The 12734-nt window shown below is 30.8% G+C and overlaps 1 protein-coding gene across 3 annotated transcripts in view; it reads left to right on the forward strand.

Moving 5' to 3' along the window:
• The window catches only part of Mcm5 (Minichromosome maintenance 5), a 31168-nt gene extending 25395 nt beyond the window's left edge, over nucleotides 1–5773 (forward strand). For all 3 annotated transcript variants that reach the window (XM_014425329.3, XM_067051786.1, XM_067051787.1), the window contains exons 11-16: nucleotides 132–247; nucleotides 339–467; nucleotides 1101–1243; nucleotides 1336–1463; nucleotides 2533–2651; nucleotides 5632–5773. In XM_014425329.3, coding sequence (XP_014280815.1) covers nucleotides 132–247; nucleotides 339–467; nucleotides 1101–1243; nucleotides 1336–1463; nucleotides 2533–2634 — 618 coding nt within the window. In that variant the 3' untranslated portion in view covers nucleotides 2635–2651; nucleotides 5632–5773. The remainder of the gene's footprint in view (nucleotides 1–131; nucleotides 248–338; nucleotides 468–1100; nucleotides 1244–1335; nucleotides 1464–2532; nucleotides 2652–5631) is intronic.
• Nucleotides 5774–12734: the final 6961 nt, after the last annotated feature.

Here is a 12734-nt window from a genome sequence, read left to right on the forward strand (position 1 = left end):
ACGCCTCTATGCTTCTCAAAAGAGATAATTTATGAAAAATTTGTCTATTGAATTCACAATTGTGAAATCTGAAATATATATATACATATAAGTATGGTAACTATGTCAATAAATCTTTTTTTTCCTAACAGACTATAGCAAAGCACATAATGAATGTTCACATGACTGCTGAACAGAACAGCGTAGAGTTGACTGATGGAGAACTTCCTTTATCAGTCTTCAAGAAATATATACATTATTGCAGAACGTAAGTTTAATAATTAGTTGTAATATTTATACTATATGATAATTTTAATATATTCTAGTGTCATTGTAATACTGTTTCATTTTTTAATCAGCCGTTGTGGTCCTCGTTTGTCTCAGTCAGCTGGTGAAAAATTAAAAATGAGATATGTTCTTATGAGAGGTGGCATTCAGTCAATGGAAAAGACTCCTGAAACCACTCTTTCCATTCCTATTACAGTAAGGTAAGAGTTCTTTTCTTATTTTTACTGTACAGTAAATCACTGTGTTCTCATTTAAAACATTCGATAAAACTTATATAAAAATAAAAAGAATATTCCAAGATCATCTATCTTGAGAAAAATGCAGTACCTCAAGAAGTACGTAGCGTACTTATGTCTCTAAGCGCTCATTCAATGCTCGATAAATGTGTTTTTAGGTGATTAGTTCATAATGATTATCTTCCTAAGAACAGTAGTTTTAATGATATTAGGTGAAATAAATTCACAAAATATTGCTCTCCATTTTTTTGGAAAAAATATTGGTATTTGAAAAATCTCAGAAAATAGTGAATGTTTAGAGTTTAATTAGGCCTCAATTTAAAGTTCCTTTAATGCTTCATAAAGTAGTTTATAATGATTATCTTTCTAAGAACAGTAGTTTTCATGATAATTGCCCAAGTAAATTCACAAAGAAGTGATTTCTTGTTTTGGGATGAAATTTATTGATTTTGGAAAACTTGTGTCTCAGGACTTTTTGAACATAAAAATCTCTATTATGGCTCAAATTTAAGCTTGCTCTATAAAGTAGTTTGTAATATTTCAGCTGCTTGTTATACTTGTGGAGTTATTAGCTTTAAACATAAAAATATTTTATAGGCAACTTGAAGCTATTATTCGTACAGCTGAAGCTCTTGCTAAAATGGAGCTTCAACCTTTTGCTCTGGAAAAACATGTTGATGAAGCTTTGAGACTTTTTCAAGTATCGACTTTAGATGCTGCTAATACTGGAGCTTTAGCAGGTATTACTCTTTGTCATTAATTATATTATTAATTTTAAAAGGAAAAGGTTATACAGATTTTAAAATAAAATTACTCATTTTTTTCTTTCCAGGTAGTGATGAGTTTGCTACTGAAGATGATTATGAAATGTTCCGGAGAATTGAAAAACAGTTGAAAAGCAGATTTTCTGTTGGTTCTAGGATTTCAGAACATCTTGTAATATCAGATTTTGTTAAACAGGTTCGTATCTATTAAAACTAAATACTCGTCTTTGGAATTTTATTTATTTTTTTTTTATTATTTAATATCTTTATTAGTCATATAAAAAAAAGGAGAGAGGGTAGAGACACAGATAACTGAAAAACGTGTTTATGCTCATATGACATCTACTTTTTAAGTTGGAAATACATATTATGTCTAACAGTATAGAAGATAAACAAAGCATTATCTTTAATGAAAAGATAAAATAAAAATTAATTGGGACTGACTGACAGAAGTGAAAATTCTGGAAATGAAATAATGTATTACCAATTTATTAATGATGATCATGCAGATTTATTAATAAAAAATGCTATTACTGTGTTTTTGTGTTCTTATGAATTAATAAAAAAGTTATGACCATTTATTGGCATAGCAACTATGGAGTATGGGCGTTGATGACCTCAGGGTTTTGCGCCCTTAAGCCCCAGACAACAACAACAACAACAACTATGGAAACATAAACATTTATTCTTTCCTTTAGTTAGTTATCAAATTCTTTCATAGTTCTTATCTGTGCATTTTTTACTAGTACTTATTTTTTCAATGGGAGATAGTTAATTATTTCAAATAAACAAATAGAAGGTATTTAAGAGGAAAATTTAGATCAATAGAATCATTTAAATTTTGAAAAATACCACTTGATTGTACATTGATACAAGAAATTTAATCCAAATCATGTTTAAAAAAGTTGGTTGAATGTTTATTTCTCTTCTTAACTCTATTTTTCATTCTTTGATCGATTGGTAATTTTCTTTTTTTCTTAGTTATACTATATAATATCTTCAATTATTATTAGAAAACATATACTTTAATTTTTAATTTTTTAGGGAAATATAATAAATCTCTATGAAAGTATGATTTGGTAATTAACTGACTATAAACATCTAATGATTTAATCAATAGTGGACTCATTATTTTTTTGTAGGCATCAAAATAAAAAGCAGTAGGTTTTGATGTAAATATTTTTGTTGTAGTAATTAGTAACTTTTCAATATGAAAATGATTAAAAATCATCAAGTAATGCATTTTCTTTAATGATTATTTACAGAGATATCCAGAACATTGTATACGAAAAGTAATCCACACACTTGTAAAAAAAGGTGAATTCACCTATAAGATGCAGAGGAAGTTGTTATTTAGAATCAGGTGACCATTAAATCTTTTTGTGTAAGTATTTTTTAAATTTAATCTTGTTTTATAAAAATTTGCAAGTGCTCGACCAAAAGTAATATAACTGAGTATTTTACCTAAACTAATTATGCAAGTAAAGTATTTTAATCTAGTTTTACTTTGTATTTGGTACGTACAGTTGTAACAAGAAAAAAATCTTAATCATTTGAAATCTCTTGGCTAGAAATTAAAATTAATTATCAAATAAATCTTTATTACCTGCCAAAAAACAACATTAATTTAACAAATCCTCCATTTTTGAGGTTTTATTGTTTTTAAGTATGTAGAATCCAAAAATCTGGGGCTGATTTTTGTTTTAGATTTGGCAGCTGTCCTAGGTCAACTTAGAATGGCCTTCAGAAATTGAGATTGCCATTTGGCATTTAGTTTCAAAAGGGTGATTAAGTTTTATACACCTATATCTTGATCTTTCATGAAGAAAGAAAAAAAAAATTAGTGTTTAAAATCACTATAAACTAGTAAAACAAACAAAAAAATTTATCAATGGATGTACTTTTTCTATTCCCCCCCCCTCATTTTTAACTATTTAGGGATATTAAATAATAATATAATCATTTACAGTGTTTTTTAGTCATATTTTATTATTGTACACAGGTAGAATATTGTATTTTATTTATTTATTTATATATTTTTTCTTTCCTCCTGAAAATAAATAACAAAACATATACAAATGGATGGTAAGTATACATACTGGCTATTTTAGTCGTCTTGTGTTGCCGGATGGCATTATAAGAATGGTTGCTGGGGCTGCTGAAGGCGGTTTATCAGCGATGGCACTTGTTTGCCGAGAATGCTCACTAGGAATAGGGAGGGGCTATTCCTGCTGGTGAATATTTTATTACTTTTCTGCTGTTTATATATGTAATTAATCAATTATCAATATATCAATCTCCATGTGAGACTTAGATTCAAAATAAATTTTTATGGTATTATGGAATTATATTAGAGAAATTATATATATTGTTTTTCTTATATAATATAAGTTTGTAAAAATGTGATTAAATAAATTCATTTCTATGGGTTGATTTTATAAGTCAGAACATTTTATTAGAAGCTTACATAAAGCATTTTATGTTTTAAAATTTTTTTAAAAGTCCCAATTTTGTTTTAAATTTGTCAATTTCTAGAAAATAATGTGTAGCCTTAGAGTTCACAGCCTTCAAATCCTTGAATTTTTTCTTACTACATGGCTCGATACCCTGTATTAAACTAAAGCAGAGATTCCATGGTGTCTGTCATAAGGTAAATTTGTCACCCATGTGCAGATAGTTGATAGTACACAAACTATCAAGCAAATCCTGATAGTAGTACAGCTAATATTCGATTACAATCATAATGAATGCAATATCACTATTACTTTTACAATCACCATTACCATGGAACCTCCATTTTAAATCTAATTGCTGATGCCTAGTGTATGTTAACCTTTCTTGAAACATCAACTATCTTTGTAACATAACATATGCATAAAACAGAAACCATTAAATTCTAAACTGCATATTCAATTACAAGCCAGTGTACTATGTTCATTCACATCTATTTCAATTAAGATTTCTTGATTATTTTTGTTTCCTCACCACCAAAGGTTGGGAAGCTTTTAGTATTCTTGTTGGAAATAAAAATATCAAATATTTTTACTCGGATTTTATGTTTTTGATATCAAGGAATAAATAAATTTAGTTCCATGTCTGTCCATATGCAATAAAATTTATGTTGTTGGAGTTGTTATCTAGGTGGTCCCAGGGGTTTAGGAACAGTGGGAAAAAGGGGGCAACTTATTAATTTCTTTTTTTCTCTATGCATATTTATGGGAATTCATGAAGTACTAGAAATAAAGTAATAGTGCTGTAAAAAGAGGAAGAAACGCAACTTGGATACTTTAGCTAACATATATACCCTCAACCTTCCTCCTCTCACCCTCCTAGAAGGGGCCCCATCCTAGACTTCACTCCTGGTCTCTGTACTTTTAGTTATGCAATTGGATGGTCACATATCAGTTTTGTCAAATTCCTTCCTCTACTTTTACTTATACAGTTGCAAACCTATTTTCCTTGAAATACTATTTTTCGAAAATGGCTCATCCTATTGGGCCTTAATTTTGGGATTAGTATATAATGTGTGTAGTACCAGTTTTATTAAATACCAACCACTTCTTTTGCTGACGCAAATGTATTTTTCTTGCCACACTTATGTTTCGAAAACAGTTCTTCCAATTTGGCCAAAATGAAAAAAGTGAGGAATAAGTGTTAAATGGGTCTAATATAAATTTTAGCCAATACAACCAGAATCCTTTTTCATAATCAAGATTAGTTCATAAGTATGAGTATAAAGCACTAATACTTGTTTTTCATAATGGGACGACTATTAGTAATATTAGAGGAGTTGAAAAGTAGAATAGTACTAGTTAGTAAATTTGTACCAATTACAAACTACAAGACTAACTAGTGTTGGTTTGTGCTTTATATTGGAATAGAGCTCTTATGAATATTTATAAAAAAAAAAAAAAAAAAAAGAACAGTCTAATATTTGGTCCAAAGAAATATTTTGATCCTCCAGGTTATGATTCCCTTAAAGGACCTATCAAACAAGCTCACCATCAAAGAGCTATTTGGAAAATGTCTTATAAATCACTACCGGCTATTCCTTTCCCATTCAAAAATCAAAATGTTCTTTGATTTTTTCTTTCCCTCTAATTCTCTAGCTAATTAACTTTCACTATTAATTTGATGATGATGGTTTTGAGTTGTTTTTTTTTAGTGGGTAATGGTAGTACTTTATTTAGGTAGTAGTGTATTCTAGTCTATCATAGATATGCATATTCTGGGAATAGCTTTTAGAAATTAGTTTACATTTGACCTCTCCTTATTTTAGTTATATATAATTTTATCCACTAATGTTTTCAAATTATTTTTTTCATTCATTAAATTCATATATTGATCAAGAATGTTTTTTGCAGGTATAAAGAAGCATCACTGAACGTACAATTTAATAATAATCAGAATAAGAATGCATCACTTCTATCATATTTGTGTAATATTTTTGTTTTTATTTGTACCTTTCTGTTTAATTCCAAAATAAATAAACACCTTTTATAATTTCCTCAAAATCAATCATCTAATTGTTAAGATTCAGCATAGTATATTTAACATTTGACATTTTATGAAATATAGTTTTTTTTAATGGCTGTGTTATGAAATAAATTAATTAGCTAAAAGATAAAATGGTTGTGAAATATTTTAATTGGAAAACTATTAACAGAAAAGTCTTTTAAATGGTAATCTTATTTTGAATGTATTCTATCGTTAATGTATTTTCTATTGTTTATGTTGTGTATTACTTATTTTTACTTGAGTCATATAATCTTCAAAGCAACAATTTAAATCAGGTTTCATTTGAATTCATGATTTCCAAGCTTACTCATTAATTATTTTTGGTTTATTATGTTCAATAAGGAACCTTTGTAATTGATCAAGAACAACAATTTTTAACCTCTCTAAATACTTGATGATTTAAATTTTTTAAGATACTACTTAGAATCCAATAATCGTGGAAGTTATGACTTAACGATTTATTATCTCTATAATAACTTATAGATATAAGGTATTGACTTGTATCTACAAGGCAGGTTTGGTAATTGGATCAAATTTAGTAAATGAAATTCTGACTAGTTGCAGTTTTAAAAACATCCACTTATAAATCAGTGCATACCAAAAAAACTGTTAATTTTCTACTTTACTAATACTTACCGCTGTAGACTTTGTGCTATGTAAATTTTAATACAGTATATACCGGTTTCTGTTCGGCTTAACACTTATAAGGTGGTGTTGCTCACAAACTGTACGAATCTCTGCCAATAAATGACAACCAATGGATTCATTAGCCAAAATTATAATCAGAGCTAACAAACTGGTTGAAGTCTGGGCTTCCATTGCCAGCTGGTTGCCATAGTTTTCCCTCTTCTAGTGTTGACAGGAGAATCATTCATTCATTGGCGAATGGACATTCACAAAGGGTTGAAACTTCACTCTACATAGGGTGCTAATCTGCAGTTGCAAAAGAGGAATGCAAGTCTGGAATGAGTACTTGTTGATCCTTGACATTTTCATTTCACATTGTCAAGAAGGTATTGTTCTTCCAGCATTTCTGGGGTAATGATTCTACCAAGTTATCAAAGGCCTGTACGAAATTACTTTACTGTGATTCAGTATATTCTTTTGGTAAAGTTTAGTTATTAAAGTAATAAATTTATATCTATAAAAATATTTACAAGTTTATGCATAAAATCATTAAATTACTCGCATTTCTATGAATAAATAACCACAACACACCACTCAGGTAGACATGGGTGATGCTCCTAGGCGGGAAGTGCTTAATGGTTGGTAGTTGGCTACAATCTCTTAGAAAACCCTGGTCTGCCCAGTTATAACCTACTAGTAAGAAGCCCAGGCATGTACAAACACTTATGAGAATAATCTTCTGTCTTCCACAGAAGAATTTTTGGTCCTGTTAGAGAGGGTGGCTGCGGAAGAACGGGAAATTGAAGATAGTATCTAAGGATATACCCCTGGCACTTTCAGACTGGGGCGACTACGGTGGAACAAGCACCTCAGGACTCTGTGTCTCCGGATGCTTGGAGTTCAGAGTTGTAGAGCTCCAGCAAATACTCGGAATAACTGGCTAAGGAATTTGGATGAGGTCCAGTCTTGATAATGTGATTTAGCACCTGACATATATGTACGCATGTTGGTCAGAGAAAGATCTTTGAGGGTTGCCTGGTCCTTATCTTCATTTGTTTTTACAATGTTAGGAGGAATTTCGGTTGCAAAATCCATCCTGAAGTTTGAATTAAACCTTAGTTGTGGCGTTTCCTCGTATCTGTACTATAATGATCCTCTTGGCATGAAAAATCCTTTACCTTTTAAGTGAAACATACCAGGAAAAACAATTCAGACTTTCCAACCTTTGGAATCTATTCCAATTCACTGCATTCAGCTATGCATTAGTTGCGTCTATTAATAAGAGTTATTTATTCAACCGTTTTTCAAATCGGCCAATATTTCAGTATATGAACACGAGCTGTTCTGGCCTGCGCAGCCATCCCACAATAGTTATTTTTCTTCAGAAACGTTTAGTCCTCCAATATGGGACTGATAGGTGTATTAGGGCTGATCCTATTTCATTACTCTCATTTAGCCTGTGCTTCATAACAGGTGAAAGAGTGTCGGGTTCCTAAAGACATTTGGCGCGCATAAAAAAACGTAAGACTCCTATTGGAAAAAACCGTTCATGAAGATATTGTTGTTTATGACCTACGTGGTCATTTCGGTCATACAGAAGAGAGTGAAAGTTATTTACAGCAGCGGTTCTCTTTTTGGGGTTAAAACAAAATCGTAGAAACCTGGTTGGGCTAACAAAATTTAGCGGAACCCTTGTTAAACTAAAAAAAAAATTCCAAATTTAGTCACTGTTATCCTTAGAGCAGTTGGGTATATAGGAAAAGAACAGTACAAATTAAACGCTAGGATGCACTGAATATTCGCAATTTTAATGTTATTTTTTTAATATTTTAAAAAAGTGGAATTTGCTTGCGGCACCCACTTTGGGAACCGCTGATCTACAGGTAAACCTATTCTCACCAGAGTAGAAGGGTCAAATTTGATTTCGTGGGGCTGCTACAAAGCGAATGTCAGATCCGAACCGGCGCCGCTGCAGACTTGAGGTTGCTAGGGTGATGTCTCACTCCCTTGACATTAAACGGTCTGTAGCTCATAAAGCTACACTTGTTTGTTTCAACAGCCGCCAATCATTTTTTTCTGTCGCCAGCCTGGATAAAAGAAATCTTCAATTGCCGAAGATGTTGACCCATTACATCCCTTCATGGCCAAAACTGAAAAACCTCAAAAGTAGACCGCCCAGGAGAGGAAACTTAATCTAAAATGTGACAGCAACTATTAAACGCTTCTCCAATGTTTTTTTTTGGCAAAGGGAGTACCTGTTGAAGTCTCACAATTTTGTAAAATGCCTAGGTGCGCTTGTTAAAAAGTGTACATGTAGCAGACATTTGAAACAAGTTATGAGAATCCTATTTCAAAATCTTTAGGGAACCGCCCACTGGTACTTTTAGCCAAGCAGCTAATTAATCTTTTTCTTTCGATTCACCCTGTTGTACCTTATAAGCGTAGGGAAGCGTCAAGCCAGGACTGCCTCTGTTTTCATTTTGTTGCCATGTTCCAAGCTTAACGGAGATTTTTAACTCCCCTTTTGCACAAACGGTCGATATAGTCCAGGTACACATCGTGGGACTGTCTCGAGGTCTTTTTGATCAGGGACGTTAGTGTTAAGTGGGTTTTTATGATCTTCGAAAACGACTAGGCCAAATCACTTCAACTAGAGAGCCTCTAGGACTCCTGGTTCTTCCCTTATTCTATCGTTACGGACACAGTCCGCTCAAACTCTACCTAGAATCCTAAGGAACCCCCATTTCTGCAGCTGACATTCTAATTTCTGTTGGGCAAAATTAGCTATTGATGAAACTGATAGCTAGAATTTTCATGGATACTCTATTTATTAATGTTTCATTCCCGAATATGAGTCGTATTCATGATAATTTTAGCTGTAGTTTTATATATAGCTAATTTTCGCCCATCTCTTAGTATACAGACTTTGAAAAGTTTCACTATTCTATTTATTCCTCTTTTTCCAACCACAATAATGCAGATCAGGTAAATAGATGGAGTTCGCCTCGCTTATCCTATTTAAGACTTCTGAGCTCACTTTACCTGACTGTCCCAAGGTAGGGGAAACCTGATACTACCTCAGTTTCTTCTTTTTGCAATACAGTTGAGCATCTAACTATTGCAGTACAGTCAAAGATCTTGCATCTAGCTTTTGTTAAAGCTGATGAGCATACCTTCTCTATACAGCCCTTCGTTTCATTCCTTTAGTCTGTTACAACTTGTCGACGGAGTCCACAATAAGAACTATGTTTGCTTACAGAGCTGGATCAATCAATAAGCCGTTGTCCACTATCTTTTTTTTTAATCTCTTTCTTCTTATTCTTTATGCTGTCGCCTCAGCGAGGACCTATCGCACCATGTGATCTCATCTGGGCATTGCTTGTCCGTGCGTTGAGGTCTCCCTTAATAAGGATAGTTCTGTTAATATTTTTGTTCTTAGTTACTATCCACTCCAGGATTCCATAAAACTTACCATTATCTAGAATGTTTGAACCATTGGTTGGAGCAATATAAACTAGTTTGAAGGTCTAGTTACCAATTCACAAAATCATGTTAAACGCTAAGATCCGTGAATTCACTAACCTTAATTACTCTACCTTTCTAAAAAAGTAACTAATTAATCACAAATTTTGATTGCCTTTTTCGCCGTGATCGTATCAACATATCACTAGACATAGAAGCAGTAAAATTACACCACGCAATATATGACCCAAAATAAAAAATATGCTGATAAAAATCTTCACAACAAGTTGTGGTTTGAAACGATTTATCTAATTACCCTAATAGAAAGAAAATTTTTAAAAATGATAACGTAGAAATTCCACATGGATACGATCAGTTTTTATTGAAAAGAATGCTTTTCATCTCTTGGTTGAAAGGGAAAAATGATTCTTATTGCCAATTGAATAATCTTTACATGCATTTTTCATCGAAGAACTGTAATAGGTCAACTCAATTTTTATTAAAAATCGACTTACCTTGTTCTATTAATAAACTGAATCTGTTACTAAAAAGTTAAATGATGTACAAGCTTTAGTTTCTATGCCCACTAAATACAATTTTTTTCTTCAAACAAGCAAGATCATTCACTGGTACATGAGCTAACACATTTGGCTGCTTCCTCAACACTTGGTCTATAACAAATGAAACTTCCCTGTTTGCTTATTTTTATTTATTATGCTCCCCCTTAAACAATTGGTTTTAATTGCTGTATTTCATTCTAATATTTTATAAGAATAAAATAGGCATGTAAAATTGAATAGATCTTTTTTAGAGACCTTTAATCACAGTTAAGAAACCAGAAAAAAAAAAAAATTTCACCCCAGGGCATAGATTCAAAACAAAATAAAAAATTAAGTACTTCACAACTATATTATTTAGATGTGGATAAACTAGAGCAGGAATCATATGTTATGAAAAATATACAAAATGAATATGTTGAACACTACCATCAGACCAACAAGGTTGCTCCTGTGGTACACATTTTGAGGAGTTTCAAAAAGTTATAGGTATGCGAAGTTGCATTTTTGAATGTCAACGTTGAGGGTGTCTTGGAGCATCACATGTAATTCTGGCAGCAAGGTGCACAATAAGGGAAAAAGTATTTATAAAAAAATCCTAGAATCTTGTAAGGGAGAAGGCACTTTATCAAGGAATACAACTTAATTAAAACTCATTACTCCTGTGCTGAAAGTTTCTTTTGAAATTGCTTGAATATAAATTGTAGTAAAAGTATAACCAGGAGACTGATGAATTTATTTAAAAAAAACAAAAAAAAACTCACATGTTTGCTCTGATTTTAAAACAAAGTTTAATATAGGATATATGAATGTGAATGAGTATTCTACAAGTTGATAGTACAAATTTTGACTAAGACAACATTTATAAAACACAAGTGAATATACAAAATGAAGCTAAAAGTATTTTATTCTTGCTAATGGAAAAAACATGAAACTTTGAAGAATGTATCCTATGATAACCACAGAAAAAAAGTCAATCATATTATTGTATTATCTTATAGCTGATAATGCAGCCTTAAATATTTAAAATTTGTGATATCATCTTAATTTTAGGAGAAAAATAAATTATTTATTATGTTTTGGTGGTAAAATATTTTAAAACTAATTTGATAATTTTTTTTCTATGAAGCTTTGTAAACCTTACCAGTAAATTCAACTGCATTTGCTTAACATAAATTAAAACCAGATGTATCCAAACAAAAATTAATGATCTCTATTAATATTACCTAATGAGAAAGAAAAAAAAAATTGCCTCACCATAATCATCAACCTTTGGAGGTAGCAAATTGGTTCCCAAGGTTATAGCATTCCTGAAATTTTAATTTTTCATATTCATATTCCATTTAACTTTTCAAATTAATTTTTTTTTTCATATATTTAATTAACTTGAAAAACATAGAAAAATGAATTGCAATGAGACAGTATAGGAGTTTTGAAAGCTTCAATAAAAGAGTTAAAAAATAAAAGTTATGTCAGGACATATCACAATAGGTATTGAACATTACAACTATAGTTTGAAGATAGCTAATAACAGAAAGTAACAAGGTATTATTATCTCCTTTTATCAGTATCTTTAAGCCTTTTTATGGAATATATTTATGGCCACTCATATATAAAACGTGTAAGTAGAATTCACTTAAATCAATAATACAAGTACTCTGAAATAAGTAACCCCCTAAATGTTATGGTTTTCCAATTAAATAACTTTAATAATCTAACATAAATTCACCGATACTATTCAGATGGTCAATAAGAATTGGTAATTATGAAAATCACCTTCAATACACAGTTTCATAAAAGACTAACTATCCAAGTTTTATGAAGGAATATTAACTGCACTAAATTTTGATTAAACCCAAACTTTATCCATCAGCTTAATTTACACTCTTACTTCAGCACCCAGCCAATAGAACTATAAAATAAATATATACATAGATTAGGGTTACTTCATCTATTTTAAAAGTATATTTTAAACAAGAGGTAAATTTTTGTTTTCAATTCAACATTTCATTACTACAAGTAACCTCCAAAAGTTAAAATATGCATATTACTTCTACAAATATAAAAGAAATATTTAAGTGACAATTTATTTGTAATATATTTATTTAATATGAATTTCCTGTACATCTTTGATGTTAAATATATTTCTGTGCATTAAGGTAAATGCAGAACTTTATAATTAAATATATCATACAACAGAGTGGGTTTCCCCTTACAATAAAGAATTATTTATATTTGAACAGTGATCACAAAATAGACTTTAAAATTATAAAACTAAATACAGAATTAATTGAATAAAATTT

This window comes from Halyomorpha halys, unplaced genomic scaffold (assembly GCF_000696795.3).
Source record: "Halyomorpha halys isolate HHAL.00 unplaced genomic scaffold, Hhal_1.1 Scaffold505.1, whole genome shotgun sequence".
NCBI classification, from domain to species: domain Eukaryota; kingdom Metazoa; phylum Arthropoda; class Insecta; order Hemiptera; family Pentatomidae; genus Halyomorpha; species Halyomorpha halys.